The sequence below is a fragment of the Cardiocondyla obscurior genome, linkage group LG04 (genome assembly GCF_019399895.1).
Source record: "Cardiocondyla obscurior isolate alpha-2009 linkage group LG04, Cobs3.1, whole genome shotgun sequence".
Lineage (NCBI taxonomy): Eukaryota > Metazoa > Arthropoda > Insecta > Hymenoptera > Formicidae > Cardiocondyla > Cardiocondyla obscurior.
In genome coordinates, this window is record NC_091867.1 from 6,141,830 (window position 1) to 6,163,500 (window position 21,671).

A 21,671-nucleotide genomic window follows, 5' to 3' on the forward strand; every position below is an offset into this window, starting at 1 on the left:
TATTTATGCAGTCGGCGTACAAACGCGCGGAGTTTAATTGTGCGAGAACAACGGGAGCGCGCTTAAACAGACCTTTTTACTTTGCAATTGTGTACGCGGCACAATCGAACCTCTCGCTTCTCTTCTCGAGGAAGCGATCTGTCGGAGCTCGGGGAATCGGTTCCAAATTGCTCGCCGCGGAAACCGGCGTTTCCCGATTACCTGACAGGAACGCTCTCGCGACTTAATGAGGATCCACGTCACATCGCGCGGCCGTGACACCTCGAGCCTCGCAATCGCAGGAAAAGGATTTACGTAACGATATCCCGCCGCCGCATAATTGCATCTTTGGCACGAACGACTTGAGCCGCGATGCTCACGAACGTTTGGCGCCCGCCACGCGGCTGAATCATTAGATATTCCGCGGGGTACAAGCAAAGATTCACGTCGCAAGTTCCTGTTCGGTCTACTCGTTATGTAATTAATCCGCGTTTAGTAAATAATTATAATAGTAATTATGGCGGAGGAGCTCGCAGGTTTCTCGGCGCGTTGCAATAATAAAGCCTAAATAGAATAAGGCCGGGGTGAGGAAGCGCCGCGTTCTCTCGGGGCTGAAAGGGGCGGCGGGGATTTTAATGAATCTCAATGAGACCCCTCTTTGTTTGCGCGGGGATTTAGCCAAACGTCGAGGGCGACAGGATTTGAAATTACTTTAACGCTGATGCGTCGGCTGCAACGGGCCATAACGGGGTGCATTTTAGAGCGAGCACTTCGCTCGTCGTAACAGGCGCGAGATAATGTTATTCATGGGCATTCATCGTACCCTCCACTAAGCTATTCACAATGAATCATTATTACGGCGGACCTTTGTTCACCGCGAAAGTAAACTCTTCGGGAAAGCGACAGTGAGTGCTGTAACGCGCATATATTTACTTCCGTTTCTGCTTGTCAATGGTGATTACACTTTTGAGTCACCCTTTGGAAACGTAGGTATTAGAAAACAAAATTAGAAGAAAAGTCGAAAAAATAGATATCTGAGAAAACGGAATTAATCAGAAAATATAAAATTTTCAATTATCAACCTTTCGTTTTCACGCGACGGACGGTTTCATTTACATATAATGGTCATTCGTTTATATTAGTTGTAAGCATTCATAGATCTTCGCGATATCGATCTCAGGAAGCAATTAAAATCACTGGTCCGAATCTTTCGGCAAAGATATGCGCTTGCTTCTTCGAGTCCATCTTTGTTACGCTTTGTGAGTTGAAGGCCATCGTAATTTTCCGCAATAATGATTGTCATTACTATATATACGTCCGGTACGAGTGTTTATCCCTACCTCGAGAAAATGTGCACGGTGACAGAAATATTTTTTTCATGAAAAATCAGTGTCTTCTGCATATCGGCGAACGAGCAATGAGAAGAATGCGAGCGGGAATAATTCTCGCTGGTCTCGCGATCGCGATACTCAATAATTTGGGAGCGGGTGTCGAGGTCTCGTCGAAAATCGACTTCGATTCTGATGAAAATGACGAGATATTAGAAAAAGACTCGACCTTCGGCGCGAATTCAAAGAATCCCGCTAGTCCGGAGTTAATTTTGCACGCGCCTAAACCATCGGCGTTCAATTGGCGTGGAAGCGAGCTCGTAAAAGCAAGTGAGCCGAGAAAAAGAAGGATCTACCCATCGCACGTGAGTAATAGACGTTATAAAAAAAAAAAAAAAAAAAAAAAAATTACACAATTTCGTAAGACGCAAAGCTGGTACACTTACCGTCAGAAATGACGTTTCTGGTGCTGCGACGGTGGCTAGCGTACGTGATCTTAGCGTGGTGTGCGTCGAATCTCACACAAAGCGCGCGCGTAGATGTGATAAGGAACTCCGGTCACAGAGGACTGAGGGGGAACGTACCCTACTACACCTCCCTCATACTTGGCGGGCGAAAGGGGGAAGTCACGTACGTCAGCCGCTCGCCGCAGCAAATTCCATATCTGTCTTTCGATGTACAAAATTATGCATCGTAAGACTTGTACAATTATATTTTCTTACTTTAACGTCCGTTTTGCACGTCTAAATATAATTTTATTTTTATTGTTTCTTTATTAAATATTATTTTATATATTTTATTTTAATTATTTATTAAAAATTTTTTAAGAAGTACTTAAACTATTAGAAATTATATTTTTTTGAATATTTTATAAACTATTGCAGGATAATTCGGTGAAAGAGCCAAAAATAATTAATAATATTCAAGTCGTTGTGAACAGCAACGACAGCATATCAGATTCATGCGAACATGGGATATGTAACGTTTCCGTCTCTTCGAAAGTGGACGAAAAAGGGAATATCGTAACGGAGATACATCTCAGTATTACCACTAAAGCAAAACCGAATGTTAAGATCGACGATGTCCCAGTAATCAGTGGTTTTCAAGGCGCTAGTAAAGATAAGCAGCCAATACTTCATTCAATAAACTCACCACGATCGATGCATACGCAATTCCATCGCGATAATATACCACAGGTGATAGAAACCTTCGTTTTATTACATAAAATGTAATACCTTACCACGAGAGTAAAGATTAAATTAAAAGTAATTTTACTTTTAACAACAGAGAATTCTAAGTTTATCAAAATTACATATTACATTATCTAAGCTAAGGTTAACGAAGTATTTGTAATTTATTAATATTTATATTTCCTCCCTAAAACAATAGATTCAAACTGATTACCGTAGACACGGCGAGCCTTGGCATGGACGGATTTTTCAACGACCACAAATATATTGGAATTATCAACTTGGAGATTACGGTAACATAGGATTTCGGAGTCACAATACCTGGCAGCGAGATAGACCCATCGTGGATGACAAGATCGAACCGCCGCTCAGCAAAACCAAGCCAAGCGACGATATAAATTTTTAAATTAAAATTAAATCATCCTTATAAAAGCGTCAAAAATTTAATTTACGTATACAGATACAATAATACGTTTAAGAAAATAATTAAATGCAGGAAAGAATCAAGTGTTACATTCGTTCGGAATTCGAGTACGAGAGACGCAAAGAGGATTATTAAATTTTTTCTTTTTAATGTGTATCACAAACAATTCTCGAGTATTTCTGTCATTATCTTAATAAAATATTTAACCCTGAGTTTCCAAAAATCTCATAATCTCATTGTCATCAGTATCGATAAATATATGGATATTAAATTATTAAATTTTATTATGATAAGATTAAATATAGCTAATAGCATCAAATAATATATTAACGATAAAAAAAATGGGCCCAATCGGGGATATGATTTTAATTAATCGTGCACAGTGCGGAAGGAAATTCTTCCGTTATCGTTAACACCTGTAATAGACGACTTATGATTAATCGGCTTGCCGTCCGGGCCGGTCACGCTGGAGGAACTAGAACTAGCAAATACTCCGAAGTTGTTGCCCGACGGGGCCGGAAGATCCTCTGCGAATCTGGACTCTATTCCTGGAGCAGCCTATGACGGAGAGATCGCCGGTAATAAACACTATATTCAGTAGACTGCGATCTGATCGTGTGCAAAATGAAGCATATTAACTGGACAATTTCTGTATTGCCATTTATTGTGCGTTGATAACTTGCGAGGAAAGAAATGAGAGACTTACGGGGCTAATCTGGCCGCTTTGGAAACCGCCGTACGGACCTAGACCAATGCTGGCAGACGAGGACTGCGGTAAACCGTTACCACCGTAATTCCCACCGTAATTCCCACCGTAATTAGCGGCTTCGTTGGCTAAACGATTGTGGAGATCCATATTGCTGTGCAAGACAAATTCTTATATACAATATATTTTAGAGAACTACATAACGATCTCATAACTTAATATTTTAAGAAATTAACTACATAGAAATATCGAACGCAGTGCTTTCCCTGGTCTGCATAATAAAAAGTCACGAACGTTTCTCGAATCGGTTGAAAACTTACGCTTGATGCTGCGCCTCGATCTGTGCCTGAATTTGTTTAATCATGTCAAAAGTGGGGTCATTGAAAAAAGGAAATTGCCCTGGGTAATATCCGGGTCCTGAGTTATAGGGATCTGCGAAAAACAGAGTCTACAATAAGATATAGAAATAGAAAACGATAATTATTACGCGAGAATCATGCGTGGACATGCGATTATCTTCAGTCACAAATCACGTAGGTTTATCTATCTAAAATTATGAGTGTACCTAAATAAATAAAAGCAAATAAATATATTAATGCATACATAAAAATAAATTAATAAATAAATTTCATAAAGAAATAAATTAATTAATAAAAATAACTATATAAATAAATATATAAATAAATGTATAAACGTTGAAAATTATTATCGCGGGATTAATCGCCTCGCACAAATTACTATTCTAATCAACAGCATACCATGCATTTTTACAAAAATATCAGAAGGATTTTGTCTGCAATAAAAATTTTGACGCGTAATTCTCCCAATATATAAATGTTTCTTCTTTGTCTTTGATATAAAATTAATTTCATTTCCTTCTTGATTTTTTGACAAACATCAAGAAACGTCCAAAGCGCAGCATGCAACCCGAATTCATTTATTATCTTCCAAAATTTATTCCTCGTCCTTCGAGACTCTTTGGGTTCATGCTCGTACCTCCGCCGTAATTGTATCCGTTCTTGTTTGGCGAGCTATTCTTCTTCGGCGAGTTATCCTTGTTCGGCGAGTTATCCTTGTTCGGTGGATTATCTTGCATCGGCATATTATTCTGAAATCCGCCTCGACTATCGAGAGATGGTGATCCCGTCGGCGATTCCATCGTGGGAAACGATCCCGGAGGATATCCCATTGTGGGGAACGCCCCTGGATATCCCATCGTCGGAAATGCTCCTGGATACCCCATCGTGGGAAACGCGTTCGGGTATCCAAAGCTTCCGGTTGACGCGCCTGCGGACGCACCCGCGGACGCGTATCCAGGACCGTTGTTCGTGCCGGTCCACGCATAGTTCGGGCCGTAACCTGGTATGGAGTTGAATCCGGGATAACCAAAATAGGGATCAAAACCTGGATAACCGCCAAAGCCGAAACCGGGAGAACCAAAGAACGGTCCTGGAGTTGGCGCATTGTTGTCAGACGGTTTCTTGGACTCTTCGGGTTCGGGTTCGTCGGTATTCGAGCGTGATTGAATGTCATTTGGCTTCTCCGACTCAGGTGTCGTGCTTTCCGGAGTTGTTGTGCTAGGTATGGGTGTGGTGGACGGGGTTGACGGGGTAGTTACGGCGGTAGATGTGGGAGTGCTAGCGGAAGTGGAGGTTGGAGTGGTCGTAGGAGACGTCGCCTCCGTTGTAGTGGAGGGTGACGTGGTCGGCTCGGTGGAAGGAGTCGTGGATGATGGCGTGGTTGATGACGGTGTGGTCGAGGGTGGCGTAGTTGTGGGATCGGTTGAGGAAGAGATCGTTGATTGTTCGGTGGTGCTCTCACCATTCGAGTCATCGACTTCCCGCCTCAACCTGGACGCGGCGAAATTGACTGACGACTCGTCGATACGTCCTCCATCTTTGAGAAGAAACGGAAACAGAAGAGCATTCTTTATAGAAATACCTAGCTGATACGAAAATGAGACTCGTGTATGGTGATACTCGGCTACTGGTGGAAATAGAATTGTTAGTTGCAGCATGCCTTACGATCATATCTTGGAATTCCATCACCAGAGATACGCAATACGCCAGAAATGTTGCTAGTCACAGTCACATAATTATAATACTTAATGTAACAGATAATGTAACAGATAATGAATAATATTTAATAGATGTATTACCCATCATGATATTGCGCACACAGTAATGTTTAATCAATGTAATGTAATGCTCAGATATTTAATTTAAACATTGAAATAACACATAACATTAAAAAAAAAGTTTTAATTAAAGATATAAAATATACGACATTTAAAATCCTGTTTCTTTTTTGTTTAGAATATTAATCTGTTTATAATACTACTAATTTTCGGTTCGTTAAAGTACAACAATTTTCGAATTAAAATAAGATTTACAATAAATCGTGCTTATCGGCTTATTTATCCTTAGCTTAATCATAAAGATTAATTATAATTCAGTTTATGCGCGATACGTGATATTATCCGCATGACGTTAAATTTCTGCAGTCACGTTAATCGGATAAGTCACGCATTCAGTGCATTTTCTTCGGTAACATTTTGGCTCAAAGTCACGTCTGGAAAATAAATTAATTTTTATCCACCTGATTTTGCAGCATTCCATCCCACCCTTATCACTAAAATATTTAATCAAGTAATAGTGTATTATATTTAAATTCAGATATCAAATACTTTCAGCCTACCGTTCATTATTCAATTATCTCATTATTAAAAATACACGAATGTTATATAAATTTTAATTTCACAAAAATATATATTTTAATGAAAAATTTCTTATTTTAACAATTGATAGATATTCCTTGATAGTTTTCTAACGCCGTATATTTTATATGTTTGCCAACAAGGTGGGAGTAATCACGTCGAGAGATTACGGAAAGATGACGAGAAGAAAGTATCTTCTCGCGGGTCAAGGTAAAAAATAAAATGAGGTCACGGTCTCCAGGTGTCGAATTATCATTTGGCTAGCAGTGGAGAGAACATATATGTTCATGCAGGTAAATGAGCGTGACTAGACTGCTTTTAACAAAGATTTACACGGAATTAATGTCGTAAATAAGAGATTATTATCTCCCGTTGTCCATTTTTTGCAAAGTATCTTTTCAATTGTAATTTCCGAACGTCTACACGGAAAGAGAAGGTTTGTCGATTCTCTCTTTGGCTAATTAAAATCGTTTATATGTGTATCCGGCACGCTATCGAATTCTGCGTGGAATTTTGCCGCTCTCGCAAATCTCGTAATTATCCTGAAATTCCCGCGCCTCGTCAGCTATTTTTACTTAAACGTGCGACGTCGCGATTATGTAACGTTAGCTTCAATTTTTATCAATCTTGATGTACACGGGACATGCAACTTCTTTTGATACTTAGAACTGATTAGTTGTTTGTAACATGATGTTTTCCAATCTGCAATTTATCTTTTCATTCGGTTTTTATAAATGTTAGTATATGAGCTCTAGCACATTTACAATAGAAATGTTAGACAAAACATACTCTTAAAAAAAAAAAAATACGCCTGTGTAATTTAATTTAATTATAAATCTCATTTATGGATAACATTTATCGTCAAAATATTTAAAGTGTTCGAACATACAGAATCACGTTAGTAAATAAGTGTGTGGTAAAACAAATTTTTAAGTTTGTTCGCAAATGAAAGAAGTAAATCTACGAGCACAACTCACTTCCGTAGACAGGAAAATAGCCGAAGGCGGACCGGGCCTCAGCAAGGGATCCTAGGACAGCGACGAAAGCTACCAAAGCGAGAATCCTGCTATCCATCTTTTTGATTGTTGATTAGTCGTAAAAAATCGCGGAAAAACCGGGAAGTAGTGACGCTTTCGTATTATTAATTGCTGTTTGTGTATCACTGTGACGCGTGAAGACCGAATGATCCTGATGTTGTTCGCAGTGCGCGAAAGAATGACTGACTCAGCTGGTGCCGCGGTCATCTTATATAGTATTCGCCTGTATCGGCACTTTATTACCTCCTGGCACTTTTCCTTGCGATAACGCATTCGCAAAAACTTGGAAAGAAATTCTCGTTACGCGAAAGGCGCGTAGTTATTCGGATGTGTGATCAAAAATTTAAATTCTAGGTTCTCTCAGCAAGATTACATTTAATTTATAATAAATTAAACGACAAGACAGAAATATTAATAATTCCAAAATATAGTTTGAAAATATTAGTAGATCTAAAATATTACAATATTATATCTATTCTTTGTCTTGCGATAACAATTTTTATTTTTATACTTTTACCGCGAATATCGTTTGTCTTAATAAACTGTAATTGATTAGACCTTAGACCTTGACAGTGATCTTATTCGACTTACATGAGCTATCTAATTCTCGTTTTACTATTTACATTTGGGGAAAACACATGACTTCAGTTTTATAACGCATCACAGTGATAACCCCGCGATAATATAAGCGATAACGACAATACATAGGAAATAATCACAAGTGGCGGAAATATTTTCTTTCGACTAGTACATACAAATATACATAACAGGAATACCGGACGCATCATTCAATATTGAAAAGATACATTCGACAATGAAACAGCTGTCGAGGATTTTTCCATTTTCCATTTAAGAAACCAGAACTTTAATTATATAGTTTCCTATTCACGCGCGCTTTAAGCGAGCACCTGCATTCGCGAGACTCAAGCTGTCAAAACCGGAATACACGGAATTGCAACGAATTAGAAAAACGAGGTATTTTTCCGCGACGCTTTACCGATTTATACAGATATATATTTTTTTATTTCTATAACTATTATATATTATCTCCTTTTTTTTTTATTTTATTTTTTTTTTTATTTTAAAATTTGACGACGTTGTAAGCTATATCAACACGTGTCTCGTTACGTAACGCACATCCCGGAAAGCTTTTAATTATAAATATCTCGCAACTAATATTGAAATGATCGATATCGACTTTTCAATTTACTTCTCCGTCTCTATGATCGCAGAGAAATTCAATAGATTGTATCGAGACTTGGTAAGCGCCGCTGCTGAAATATCTTTCCGGGATGCGAGGATATTTCTCCGTGACCTATCACATTACGTGTAATCTGATTAGATGTGACTAGCTTTCCCTAATTGCAAAATTTAATGCGTACCGAGGATCCGCTTGGCGCCATCAATCACAATTTTTTTTTCATCGGCCGATATTTCACCCAGAATCGCCATTAACGGCGACGATTTGCGCGTAATTGTTTTATGAATAATAATGGCCTGTCGCCGGACGATCGCGGCCGGTTTCTACATCCTGCTGAATGTGATAATCAATAGACGATAATCGCGATTACTCCGTCATCCCCTGGTCCCCTTAAGCCCGCGCCCAAAGCTCGGGCGCGTGTTTTCCAATTGATCGATCAGAGCGAGCCTGGAAACGGTTGATTAACGGCTAGCAACCAACAAATTAGCACCTTCTCAGCTGTATTCACGGAAATACTGTACGTAGTAATGTCTCGTTCAAACGAATCATGACCGGCGCGAGTAAAATGTCTTAACACCACGTCGCTGCCTTTTACCCGCGACGTTATTGTTCGTTTAGTCACAAAGCGATGTGACTCAGACGCGTTTTTTAAGCAGGTGATAAAAATATTCCACTCCGGTGTGAAAAATTACGTGAGAAAAAAATATTGAGGAACCAATGCCGCAACGAGTCAATATTGTTCATACCGCAAGGAATTTTGCATTTTCGTTTATGAAGTTACATTGTGGTGTGTAAAGACCGCGTATTTTCGCCTTAGAGTTAATTTCTACCTTCAAAAGCGAGAATAAAAAACCTAAAAAAATTTTTTTTTTAGTATAAAGGAAAAAGTGTAAAAAAAATCGTTTAATATGTTATCTCAATTATGACGCGATTTTCTGATCGATTTTATTGTCGCTTGTTAAATCTTGCAAAGCGAGAATAAAATTTAAAATAAAATTAAGCTTCTCAAATAAATATATATAATTTTAAGCCAATGAACCTATCTGTAATTGATTCAATAATAAAAGCCGATATCCTTTCTCCCTGAATTTTTTGAGCTCGTAGCCTAACTAAGTAAAATTTTTTTTTTAATAATTAAATGACGCAGCTATTCGGGAAATACCCATCGCGGAACTTGATTGCCTTCTACGCAATAATCCGATACCCGTCGCTTTGCTCTTTCCTGACCGTCCCATTGTTTCCGAAAGTGAGATGCCACACTTCGTTTACGAGCAAGATAAACAATCTGCGCTAAAAAAAAGCGCGTATATTTTGTAAATCCTAATTAGCTTTCAGCTTAATTTACGTAATATTAAAATCATGCAAAGAATAAGAAATTAAAAATATTTTCAAAAATACAATTTTTATTTAATTAATATTAAATTTTTTTTATTCTTTTATTTTTTAATAATATAGTCTAAGATATAAATTGAGAAATACGCATTCGCATTCCGCGAAATACCTTTGGCTTCATATTTACACTTCAAGTTCATTGACGATATAAAACGTGGTCAACCTTGTTTGATCAAGGTGTAACCTTCTAGATTTTATGACTCATTATACATTATTAATGACAGAAAAACGTTACGTTCTTCATTTAGTAAAGATCATCGACCTGCAAATTCAACGATTAGCATTTAAATAATTCTTTGCATATTATATGTTTCTTTTTCTTTGCAGTAACTTTCAAAACACGTTTATCTGATCCAAAATGAGACTTAGTCCATATTCGTTTTCTATTTTCTCATAAAAGTATGTTAATACTTTATCAACTATTAGTAAATAATGCATTTTGTCATTTTATCTCAAATTCTTCAACGTGGAATGCGCAAAGTACTAATAGCGATCGTGCCATTAGATAAAATATTTGGAGATGATAGTGAACTTAATAGAACGAGATAAAAATTTATCTGTTCTTATATAAGAGACTCAAAAAAAGCTCAGTAAATTTTGTCTTGCTCAAGTGCTTGCTTCTACTGGTAGTTCAAGAAATCTGAATCGAAATCATGAAGTGCCTTATACTGCTAGTAATACTCGCCGTTGCGCAATATCGAGAAGTGACAGGTACAATTTAATATATTTTTTGCATAAAAATATAAATTGTTTAGAGTAACATAAAATAAGTAAAATTTTGCTTTAGTGTTCAAGTAATTTAAAGCAACTTGAAATTTATATAACTATTCAAATATTATTCAAATAATAAAAAAGTTATACATTTACTTATTTTTAAATCAATGACATTTTTTAATGTATAAATCGTATAAGTAGCATTACAAACACAACGTTAACATAGGATGCATGCAATTCTGATAAATCGCGGATGAAAAGAATGCCGTGAGATAAACAATCATTCGCTCATATGAGTAAGATAATTAATTCTTGTGATTTATATGACTAGTGATAAATCGGAATAGCAATGTATCCGCTAATATTCCACGAGATATCGCAAGCAGGAATATCTTTAATTAATTCTTAAATTTCTTCCTCGCATTGAAAATGCGAATAACCTTTATTAACAAAAGTTTGAAACAAAAAACCAAAAATCATATATATTAATATGACATAATAAGAATCAATAAAGTATGTGCAATTTCGGGATCAAAATTTATACATAATTTCACGTAATAAAAAAGATTATAAATAAAAAATATCTATTGTAATGCAGGTGCACCCCAACAAGTTATTAATCGCATGCCATTATACAATGAAATCAATGAACAGCTTGAAGAGCAAGAATTCGGAAATTTGTTCTCAATTTTACTGAATACAATCAAGTTCGCAAACCCGGACATTAAATTTTCCTTGGACGAAGCAATAAAACATTTTTCTATGAGGCTGGAATTTTTGAAGAAAGGCTACCAAAATACAATGCATTACTTAGAAAACATTCTCAAGCGTAAGTTTTCAAATTCAACATTAAAATATATAGCATAAAAAAATGTATACGTGTCTGAATAAATAATAATTTTTGTTTTAATAACGTTTAATTAATTTTTTTTTTTAATTAAAAAGATCTCGTCGCAAATACGAAAGATTACCCGACGTTTGCGAACGTCACGTCGGACAATAAACCAGAAGTAAATGCAACAGACAATGCACTGAACGACATTGCAAAATTATTTACAGTAGACAAGTATTCTGATAAGCTACCGCTGAGCCGTTCACTTAATCCTTTCAATCACTTGTCTATTAAAATACAATCCATTAAATTAATCTATCAACAAGCGATAAGAAACTTCCAAGATGTCGTCAGCTGTAAGTTTTTATAATGCATAACATAACGCCGCAATAAAAAATGTATTTCAATTTACCGTAGGAGATTTGGCTTATTTTAGATTTAAAAAATATTACAAAGCTTAAAGACACAGAAGAAAAATTTAAACCCGTAAGCGTTGCGCCAAACGACGAAGTGGAAACGAGCACAACTAAAACCTCCCCTACATCAGACGGATCAGAGGTCAATCAACCAAATAAAAATGACGAAAAAAATTCATCAACAGAGAATACTACAATAGTTAATCAGCTATCTACAATAAGCGAGAATGACGTCAAAAAAACTGACGAAGAGAAGGATGAAAGTAACAAAGAATCATTGGCATCTTTCGGTGGCATCATCCGACCGTTACCTAATAATTAGCTAACTAATTCGTGGTTCATCTCGTGGCTGTCTAGCAAAACTGTCCAGCACTGAGCCAGAAATGTAACACATTATTACTAGCTAATAACGAGCCAGAAAAGCTGGACATTTAAATGTTTTTCGCCGCGTACTAGTATACTGTCGTGTTGTGTGTGATCCTACGCAAAACTCGACTGCCGAATTCGCCGGACCCGCGGACCGCCGCGGTAGGGTGAGCACGTGCGTGTGTTGACATCTGGCCGGCAATTTTTTCTCGCTCTAAGTTCGCAAGGTGGAGGACGCGCGGGTGGAGGAGGGTGAGAACTGATTTGCCCGGCGAATTCGGCAGTCGAGCGAGCGTTGCGTAAGGTCAGACCAAAACAGTAAACAAGTACGCGGACAGAAACGTTTAGATATCTATTTTGATACATGGGTCCGCGCTGGACAGTGACTAGACGACCGATACTAGACAGATTTTTTTTTTTTTTTTTTTAAATGATAATTTTATTTGTTAAAGATAGTCACTAAATAATAAATACTTCCTTATAATTTATGGCTAGTACCAAGCTAGTCTAACACGTAATCTCCTATTAATAAAATTATAATAATTTGTAGTTTTCTAAATAATTATTGTAATTTTTTTAATAATTAATGTATTAAATTAAAATAAAATATGTCTAAAATTTAATTGTAATTATTTCCTTCTTCACGAAACGAGTAACTTGAAAAGTTTGTTGATCGTTGATATTTATTTATTAGAGAATCACATTTCTGCTTTTCGTAGTCGTGTCACCGTGCATCGATTCGCTTGAGGAAAATTACGCAATTTAACGTGTCCTGCATATTAACAGTGCGTCTAAGGTCGTGCCTGGTTATTGAAAAAGGGTAGAGCAATTGGACGATCGGGTCAGAACGTCTTCAGACATGACGACGAACATTTGTGGCATTCTTTTACTAACGTTCGCGCTGTCGCTCGTGAAAGCAGGTGAGAGAAATATTTTCGAAAATCAAGATATGTGGGCGCAAAAATATAAACGGTATTCTATGATAAAAAAAAAGTGTGTAAAAAGTGCGTGTGCCGGCAATCAAAGAAATTCTCATTGAAATTCTCTCTAAAGCTATCAAATGTGTCGAGATATAATGTTTCATTACGATATTCGTAAAATTTTTATTATTTCTGTACGATAACTGTCGTTTAGTATTAAATACAAAATTGAATCGGTTGTTCTAGTGTGTGTTAACATTTGCTTTTGCTAAAATTTTCTTTGCGTGTTTTAATATTAATTATTTCATACATGAAATAAGTGATATATGTATATAAGTATATATTTGTTTCTTGCGTTACTTTTTGAAATTTTCTGACCGAACAAACATTTTTCATTAAGCAGACGAACGTGAACGATGGAATACGCCGCCTGAACTGACCCCTGAGTCAGTCAAGATGTTAAACAATAAAGAACCCCAGACACGTTTCTTTCCTTTCATCCCCGTTACAACGACCGTCGGTCTAAACGCAGGGAATAACAATGCGTACTCCGTCAGCATCGGCGCGAGTCTCGATGGTATTAGCCTTTCAGAAAGCAGTAATTACAATCATCCCACAAAATATGGGATCGATGGGTGCGTATAAAATATAATTCAAAATTTAATTACAATAAAAAAAGAACACGCGTCAAAAATTAAATAATTAAAAGTTAAATATTTATTAAATCCCTCCCAAAAGTATAAATTTATATTAATCAAAATACAATTATTTAATTTAATTTTTTTTATTAAATTAACAAATTAAAAAAATGTATTTTTTTCAGATCATCTGTTTCCAAATCGTCTGCCGTTTCCGCGGGATTATCGGGAATTTCCTCCGCAAGCGCGGAAGCTTATAGTCACGGAAACCGTGTGAAAGCCGAAAGCCACTCGGTCAGCTTTGGCCAAGCGACTGCAGCTTCTTTTGGAACGATCGAGAACGGACAAGCAATTACCGGCGTTGCATCTTCCGCTGGTACCTCGCTATCCTCCGCATCCGATGGTAATCATAAACAACTTTCGCAAGCTTCTGCCGTGAATACGCGATACCCTGATTGGTCGACCTGGAGTAATATTGGCCCAAGTAATAAACCCAACGGCGAGTACAATTACCGATTATATTTTTAATTAAATGTCACTCAGTTTTTTAATTATTAATAAATTACACAATAGCCAGCTACCCGCGCAAAAATAATAATCGGGAATTAAAACTACTATTTTAGATCAACGCTTTAATCAGCCGACGCTGACTATTTCGAAGCCTCACGTTGAAACACGACCAGTATTGGAACTTGACGTGTCCGATAGACGAGAAGAAAAGCCGACGATTCACATCTACAAATGGAGACCGAACCACAAAACCTCCCGGCCAAGTATTTCAATCGAGAGTAATTTAGACGATACCAGAAATGGTCGAACTAACGGATGGATGTTCGAAGTCAAAAGAAAAGATTCTAAGCAGAAGTATACTGACAGTGATTTTATCTCCGACATTGCACAAACTGTCGGCGAGTTGTTTGATATTATATGAAGATTATGGCAATAAACAGCCGTGCTTATCAAATAATTATGCAAATTATCCCAGTGGAGTTGTAGATCAAGATTTTAAATTAAAATATGATCTTGAAATCATTGCGTTTTGAAGTAACCGACAGCTTGAGTGTTTTACAGAATAATTGCGGTCTATCTTATCGACGACTTACACAATTCTAGCAATAGTATCAGCAAATGGTACGTGAGTAGACAAGTGCCAATTAAATAAGCGCAATTGTATATCAATATTATAATTATAAAAGTTTGGCGTTAGTTAATTTTGTAATAAAAGGTGTAATGTCCTTTTTTAATATATTTCGAAAAATAATATGCTAATAATTAAAATAATTTTTTATTTAACTTTTTAACTACTTATAATGATAAAGTAGCAACTAACGTAATTTTTTTCAGCGTGAATATTATTAAAACATACTTAAGATAGCAATTAATTATATAGAGACTTAAAAAAATGGGACTTATCTTTCCACGAATTCGACTTCTGAGAAATAAACGTGGAGAAGAAATACCTTAATATGCATGCATAGAAAAGATTCTGCGGCAATGAATTAAATAAACGTCTGTCCCCGTCAATTTAATTCATCCTTCGTCAAAACTAGCTATTATCTATAAAATCACGTAATATCGAGAAACGTGAGACAGATCAAAGCCAAGGTGAAAGTAACGTCGAAATGATGGCATTTGTAAAGTCTGAAATGCTCAGCGATGCTATTCAAGGTCTCCCTGACTCACCGATCGTCTCAGTTTGACTCACAAAAAGCCACGGCGAAAATAATCATCCTGAAACCGGTCGGTCGCATTATCCGCCAGAGACTCGATTATTTATAGTCGACAATTAACGAAAAGGGAACCAGTACTCGTCTTCAGGGCGCGAGCTTAGGGTTACCGCGTCAACAAAATTTATTTATAACATTTATTATATACAACGACCGGTTAATAATGTTACGGTATATCGACGTAATAATAAAGATCGCGTAATGATTGATAACATTCTTTTTTTTTTAATCAGGGGAATTCATATATAGTTATCAATAAATGACCGAATCGAATTATTACTCTGCTAATAGTTAAGAAAATCCCCGTGGCACTACATCGCATAATTAATTTTTTTCAGCTCTAATTGATATAATTGTGAACTTAGTTTCACATTATCATTTAATTGCTCTAATATTCAGAACATTTATCTCACTTTGAAATATTAATATCTATATCTCTTCGTGAATTAATTAATTAATATACGTATGCTTGGTGTTCTATATTACACAAGGTTGTTAGAAATTAAATTTAATTTAATTGAGCCAAATGAGAGAACCGATTAGTATTGCGGCAAAAGCGACGACAATCAGACAACAATGAAATCTTCACGTCTTTTTTTAAACAGGAATTGTAATGTTTGTAAGATTGATAGCAGTTGATGTTGTACACTCTAAAGATAAAAATCAACGTGCATTTCGAGTAATTGTGAAGACACGTCTACCGTCAAGCGGCTGGCGTTAATTATCTAGCTTCTAGAATTTTTTTACGTCCTCATTAAATCAGGATGCAGTCATCGATAATAATTCGAATCGCAAGAATAATTTGCGAGTAAGTGCGCTATTTTTTTTAAACGCATTGGTCCACGTTGATATAAATTGCAGCTATAAATTAATAATCGCGACGACACGCGTGGCGTTACTCTTTTTATGCATCTAAGATGTGGAATGCTGCATTATCAGACCGTTACGAAATGCACGATGATGAACGATCCTACTTCGAGTCGGTGTTTTTCTTCAAAGGGATTCCCACCGCGGTTCTCCAGCATCGGCGCGATTTTACAACCTCTAAATCTGATTTACCTTGATCTTGATCAAGGCTAAGCCGCGCTCTTCAGTCAACAGGAAGATGATTTGCGTTGTCGACGACTCGTGTAACGCAAATAAACCGTGAACGCGAAATAAATTGTTTCCAGTAACAATACTCATGCGTGCAATTAAGAATCATCCCAGAAAATCGAATTTGCAAGCTATTATACGTTCTCGGAAAATTTAATTGTTTTTTTCTGTAAACGAACGTCCCGATGACGCAAGTAGAAAGTGTCATTAAGACACATTTCAATTGATCACGCTGCATAATGCGTATAAAGACAGCGTTAAAAATATTAATATTATTTTACAAAAGGGAGTATTTTTTGCAAGTAAAGCGATACACTTGTCGATCGATGATGAGACGCAAAAATTTTATACACGTAAGCGAAATTGACACGCAATAACGCGATTGCAACGGATTAAACCGCAGCGAAGCAAACAGGAAACATTAACCAGATAGTTTGCATACGCAACTTGATCGTCATTCTAAGCACCATGCTAAGTACTATAGAATTAACACATATTAAATTAAAATGCAATTACATAAAGTAAAAAGAAATATATAAATTTTTTTTTAAATAAGAGATATAAATTGATAGATATAATATTGATTTCAACTTGTCGCTAATATATTGTTAATGTTTTAAAGAAATCAAATCAATAGTTTTGAAAAAAATTTTTTATTAATTTTTAACTATTTAACGGACCTCACAGAATTGTGTTTAGACGGCTGAGTCTCTTGCGATTAAAGTTTAAACCATGTTAAGTAGTAGAAACGCTGTTTCAACACTAATTACGAATGATATATGTGCCCGAGTTGGAAAATCCTAGCGAACGTCACTCCGTAATGCATGAGAACTATTTAATTGCATTAATACCTCAATGCCGAAGAATCACTCCACTATTAGTCAAAATACATGACGCATGTTAACTGCGGTTATCCAAGTCTGCACGCATTATACTATACGCGAATACGATGTGCTAATAACGAACAAAAATGCGAGCAATAAAAAATTACTAACAGATTAACAATTAATGAGCTAATAAACAAGTAAAAATGCTTATTTATGCCTGTTCCACGCAAAACGCCATTTAGAAAAGTTAGTAATTACCGGTATGTCGGTTCTCAGTAGCCACTTATTAGCATATTTTAGCTTCTCTGACGATCAGATCCTTCTTTACGTTATTTTACTTTTATTCGTTTTCTTAACAGCTTAAAAAAAATTAGTAATTAATTTTTAACGCTATCTTTCGCGCGTACTAATTTTTTTTAATTTTTGTGGTGGAAATTAATCTAATAATCTGTCAGAAAAGATTAATTTTATGTCAAATAAAAATCACGATTAACCGCGATAAAAAGCCGCAAAATGATTATTTGCATTTAAAAATTATACAGTATATTAAATTAAATTATCCGGTTCGTTACTTTCTTGCTTTTTAGATTCGTTCTGCAATGTGCAATCGTTTCAGTCAATTGCATCCTCGTCTCAAAAAGTATTTCAGAGTTCACGTGTACGCGCCGCGGGGGAGTCCCCCGGAAAATCCAAAAATCAACGTCGTCGTGATACGACTCGCGGAGGAAAACGGTGGAGGTGGCACGTTACGTAATTACATCAGGATCAAACGCGCGTCGGATAGATAACTATAAAAGCGTCGAGATTAAAGGATCGGCATGCAGTGCATCCTGGGAGCATCAAATCCCATCATCATGGCTGTTCGTGCTTTTAGCCTAGTGGTTCTATTCGCGTTTACCACGGTCGTCTTCGGATTACCAACGACATCAGGTATTTATTACGTTACAATACATAGAAATTATTACAAAAATATATAATTTAATAATATTCATCGTGGTCGCAGTTAATAAATATTTTAACGCACGTTTCTTTTTCTTTTTTTTTTCGAAAAATTCTATAATTTTTTAATTTAATTAAATTTATCTATTTTATTTAATAATATTACATGTGTTGCAATTAGTATTATTTGTTCGACAAGCAAGACCGTATTTTGTCTTCGGAAATAACAATGATGTCAGAATGCACGCGTGTGCACACAAATCTAATTGCTAATTAAAAATTCTACTCACTCTACATCGATCGACGTAGACTTTCCATTTTTGTTCGCGTAATAATCAATGATTTTTTTTTTTCTCGCAATTATCAGCACCAGCTAAAAACACGCATGAAGAACATACGTTGTCCACCGAGCTGCTACCGCCGCCTTTAAACGAGAAGGAGTCGCATGCTACAATTTATGTAATTAATTTGTACGCTGTTAAAAATGGTAGCGACGAGACGGGACAAGATATGTTCCACAACGAAATCGTGGAGTCAGTACCTGATATACTAGGTGAGCACAAATCATCGAATGCTGTGTAAAACTTTATATCTCAGAGAAATCTTTTAACATAAGTCCTGCTAATTATTTGCGTGAAAATAATGAGAACGAGAAAAGGTAAAGCGGACAAAGTGTAACTCCTAGAAAACGCTTGAGCAAAAAATGTGTTTCCTCAGAGCCGCTGGTCTCCGTTCTCCTGGTGGTCGAAGACGAAGAGAACGAGAGGACGCCGCAGCATCCGCCCGTCGACCTCGACGAATTCGCAGAGGTATTGGAAGATCAGGGTTTCAAGGTCGACAAGATCGATATTAACAGCAAGGCGAAAGTGCTTAAGATGAAATTGGAAAAAGCGCAGGCGGAGAGTGTAATAGACTCTGCTCTAAAGGGTAACGAGAAGAAGTATCGTCAAAAGAGGACCATCTGCCTCAAGTGCAAGAAAGGAGGATGGGGAGGAGGTGGAGGTGGATGGGGTGGGTATCCGAGCGGGGGTGAATATTACCCGGGTGGTGGTGGGGACTGGGGGGGCTATCCGAGCGGTGGTGAGCATTATCCGGGTGGTGGTTATTGTCCTACATGCGGAGGAGGCGGAGGTTATTATCCTAATGGTGGTGGTGAAGGTAAGTTGTCCTAACTGCGGAGACGTAGGCACGACTAATCGACGCGAATGAGACAATAGAATATCAAAGTATGCTCTAAAATTATCGTATACTATTTCTTTCTACTAGAAAACCTCTTTAATTTGCATTTTTTCTACATACGACAGCTGTTATCAATTTTTGCATGCGTCGTGTTGAATAAGGGATAAATTGACAGATAGATCATTAATTGCTCGTGCATTGTGCATGAGAAAAATTATTCGAGAATAATGCTTCAATACTAATGAATATTTCAAGACGCTTAATGGAATGATTTAGAGAAAAAAAAAATTGCATGGACGGTGCTTACTCTTTTTCTGACTAATAAAATAATATTAAATAACAAGTTCTATCTATTAAATATAATTCTACATAAATATATATATATTAATATAATTTATTAATTACCAATATAATTAAGACGTTAACTGATAGTAATAAAATTTTATGCTGGCTTAGCTTTTACAGCTAAAATTTACAATGCATAATAAAATAATGCAGAAAATAATAAATTTAAACGAAATATGAAAATTTCTAATTATATATTAATACGTGGCTACTGCTCAGCGGGCTTAACAGGGACATGCTTTGTCTAGGGCATCGAACAGCAGTTGTACCAGTTGTAGTTGTACCTATTTCAGGAGGCCATCATGGGGGTCATCGCGGTGGCTATCCTCACGGCGGCGGATGCAATCGTTGCGGGTATATTTAATAATTTTAAATTAAATTAATTTTAAATTTATCAATTTTTATCTGTATTCATAATTTTGTACGTCTTTAGCGGCGGATACGGAGGCGGAGGATACGGAGGTGGGTCATACTCCCAATCCTCTGCGTCGGCCCAGTCCTCTTCCGGAAGTTGGTAAGTATTTTATCTGACGACGAGATAATTTTGTTACCGATATTTTCATCAATTAAAATGTCATTTTTATTTTTTTTTAGGGGAAAAAAATGAAGAGAGTATTACATAATCGCGTCAACATATTGCCATTAATGGTCAATGCTGCCTTCATATTTAATATATGTACACAGTACAAAGAGAAGTGGATTCCTCGATTACAAACCGGCGAAAATAAACGCCGCGGGTATTAACAATATTCGGAGTAATCCTAAAAGATTGCAAAATAACGCGTTTGCCGTCTTCATTCATTTTGTATAACAGAAACACCTGTATCGACGACACGCCTGGTTGCTGCGAATAAATAACAAAACAGGTTTGGCTCTAACAAAAATCTCTGACTCCTCGCGTTATTCGGACGTAAACAACTTCTTAGAAATAATTACGAGGTTCATGATTAGTTTTTCATGGATCTACCACGGTAGAGATGCTGCGTGTTAACGAGACACGTTGCATCCGCGCTTCTCGCGTGGCTTTAATAGTCCATTATTTTCCGCGCTTCCCAATGAAGCCGCGCTTACTGCAATAAGACAATCCATCATCGCCATTATCTCTTTTTTACGTTAACCCGCGAAATCCGCGAAACATGTGAGTTTTCCCGGAGAGAAGACCTTTGTACCTCGAGAAATCCGCTGATTCGCCAATTTGCCTCGCACTTAGGCAATTAAATGTTTTAACTTTTTTAATTTTCTGCCGCGATCACGTTAGAGATTCAAAAATATAATTTTTTATCAAATGCAATTAGAACTCAATTAAAAAAATACCTACATGAGACGTATAATGTATGTATGTAAATCGCACGAGGAAAAAAATCATAATTCGACGACGAGCCGTAAAGTTCATCGAGTTCCGAAGCGCAATGCATGCTCGAATCTGTTCCGCGTTATATCACACGGAGCCCGTTCCGCATTATCAGGCCGTTGTAACTCACTGGTGGCCGTAACCGAGCGGCGCCGTAATACCGCTCTTCTCCCGCGTGGCGTTCCGCGATCGTAAGTAACTCACGCGCGTTTCTATCGGCGAGGATTTAAACGCCGGGCTGCTTTATAAATACGATCCGGCGTGGATGCAGCGGCATCGTAGCATCCGTGGAACGATTTCAGCGATGCGCCGGCCAACTGTCTGCACCGGCGAGTGGCAACAATAATTG

General features: G+C 36.9%; 4 protein-coding genes across 7 annotated transcripts; 3 read left to right on the forward strand and 1 right to left on the reverse strand.

The window, feature by feature from the left end:
- Positions 1–302: 302 nt before the first annotated feature.
- On the forward strand, positions 303–2,903 carry LOC139101453 (uncharacterized). The gene is made up of 3 exons (XM_070654606.1): positions 303–1,672; positions 2,192–2,503; positions 2,697–2,903. The coding sequence occupies exons 1-3, from the start codon at positions 1,358–1,360 to the stop codon at positions 2,901–2,903; spliced, it is 834 nt and encodes a 277-aa protein (XP_070510707.1). The 5' UTR covers positions 303–1,357.
- A 15-nt stretch (positions 2,904–2,918) lies between these two features.
- LOC139101452 (uncharacterized) lies at positions 2,919–7,591 on the reverse strand. Of its 2 annotated transcripts, none has more exons than XM_070654603.1 (5): positions 7,321–7,591; positions 4,624–5,523; positions 3,948–4,059; positions 3,628–3,781; positions 2,919–3,479 (listed from the first exon to the last, which is right to left on the reverse strand). In XM_070654603.1, exons 1-5 carry the CDS (start codon positions 7,415–7,417, stop codon positions 3,291–3,293), a joined length of 1,452 nt encoding a protein of 483 aa, XP_070510704.1. In that variant the 5' UTR covers positions 7,418–7,591; the 3' UTR covers positions 2,919–3,290. The 2 variants fall into 2 exon arrangements, with proteins under 2 accessions (XP_070510704.1, XP_070510705.1); XM_070654604.1 differs by having other exon boundaries at positions 3,261–3,530.
- Positions 7,592–12,947: 5,356 nt separating this feature from the next.
- LOC139101555 (uncharacterized) lies at positions 12,948–16,053 on the forward strand. Of its 2 annotated transcripts, none has more exons than XM_070654764.1 (4): positions 12,948–13,221; positions 13,622–13,856; positions 14,045–14,358; positions 14,483–16,053. In XM_070654764.1, the coding sequence occupies exons 1-4, from the start codon at positions 13,161–13,163 to the stop codon at positions 14,788–14,790; spliced, it is 918 nt and encodes a 305-aa protein (XP_070510865.1). In that variant the 5' UTR covers positions 12,948–13,160; the 3' UTR covers positions 14,791–16,053. The 2 variants fall into 2 exon arrangements, with proteins under 2 accessions (XP_070510865.1, XP_070510866.1); XM_070654765.1 differs by having other exon boundaries at positions 13,625–13,856; positions 14,483–16,052.
- A 2,236-nt stretch (positions 16,054–18,289) lies between these two features.
- Positions 18,290–20,855, forward strand: LOC139101462 (uncharacterized). Of its 2 annotated transcripts, none has more exons than XM_070654615.1 (6): positions 18,290–18,438; positions 18,815–19,000; positions 19,165–19,458; positions 20,220–20,325; positions 20,405–20,485; positions 20,566–20,855. In XM_070654615.1, the coding sequence occupies exons 1-6, from the start codon at positions 18,327–18,329 to the stop codon at positions 20,576–20,578; spliced, it is 792 nt and encodes a 263-aa protein (XP_070510716.1). In that variant the 5' UTR covers positions 18,290–18,326; the 3' UTR covers positions 20,579–20,855. The 2 variants fall into 2 exon arrangements, with proteins under 2 accessions (XP_070510716.1, XP_070510718.1); XM_070654617.1 differs by having other exon boundaries at positions 20,265–20,325.
- Positions 20,856–21,671: the final 816 nt, after the last annotated feature.

What these genes read in the sequence shown, in the direction of transcription:
- LOC139101453 (XM_070654606.1), top strand. Translation starts at nt 1,358, where the DNA reads ATGAAAAATCAGTGTCTTCTGCATATCGGCGAACGAGCAATGAGAAGA. An exon ending in GAAGGATCTACCCATCGCAC is followed by an intron (nt 1,673 to 2,191) that starts GTGAGTAATAGA and finishes AAACTATTGCAG; the next exon opens with GATAATTCGGTGAAAGAGCC. An exon ending in ATCGCGATAATATACCACAG is followed by an intron (nt 2,504 to 2,696) that starts GTGATAGAAACC and finishes CTAAAACAATAG; the next exon opens with ATTCAAACTGATTACCGTAG.
- LOC139101452 (XM_070654603.1), bottom strand. Translation starts at nt 7,417, where the DNA reads ATGGATAGCAGGATTCTCGCTTTGGTAGCTTTCGTCGCTGTCCTAGGA. An exon ending in CTATTTTCCTGTCTACGGAA is followed by an intron (nt 5,524 to 7,320) that starts GTGAGTTGTGCT and finishes TTCTTCTCAAAG; the next exon opens with ATGGAGGACGTATCGACGAG. An exon ending in AAAGCGGCCAGATTAGCCCC is followed by an intron (nt 3,480 to 3,627) that starts GTAAGTCTCTCA and finishes TCTCCGTCATAG; the next exon opens with GCTGCTCCAGGAATAGAGTC.
- LOC139101555 (XM_070654764.1), top strand. Translation starts at nt 13,161, where the DNA reads ATGACGACGAACATTTGTGGCATTCTTTTACTAACGTTCGCGCTGTCG. An exon ending in GCTGTCGCTCGTGAAAGCAG is followed by an intron (nt 13,222 to 13,621) that starts GTGAGAGAAATA and finishes TTTTTCATTAAG; the next exon opens with CAGACGAACGTGAACGATGG. An exon ending in CCCAAGTAATAAACCCAACG is followed by an intron (nt 14,359 to 14,482) that starts GCGAGTACAATT and finishes CTACTATTTTAG; the next exon opens with ATCAACGCTTTAATCAGCCG.
- LOC139101462 (XM_070654615.1), top strand. Translation starts at nt 18,327, where the DNA reads ATGCAGTGCATCCTGGGAGCATCAAATCCCATCATCATGGCTGTTCGT. An exon ending in CGGATTACCAACGACATCAG is followed by an intron (nt 18,439 to 18,814) that starts GTATTTATTACG and finishes CGCAATTATCAG; the next exon opens with CACCAGCTAAAAACACGCAT. An exon ending in AGGAGGTGGAGGTGGATGGG is followed by an intron (nt 19,459 to 20,219) that starts GTGGGTATCCGA and finishes TGCTTTGTCTAG; the next exon opens with GGCATCGAACAGCAGTTGTA.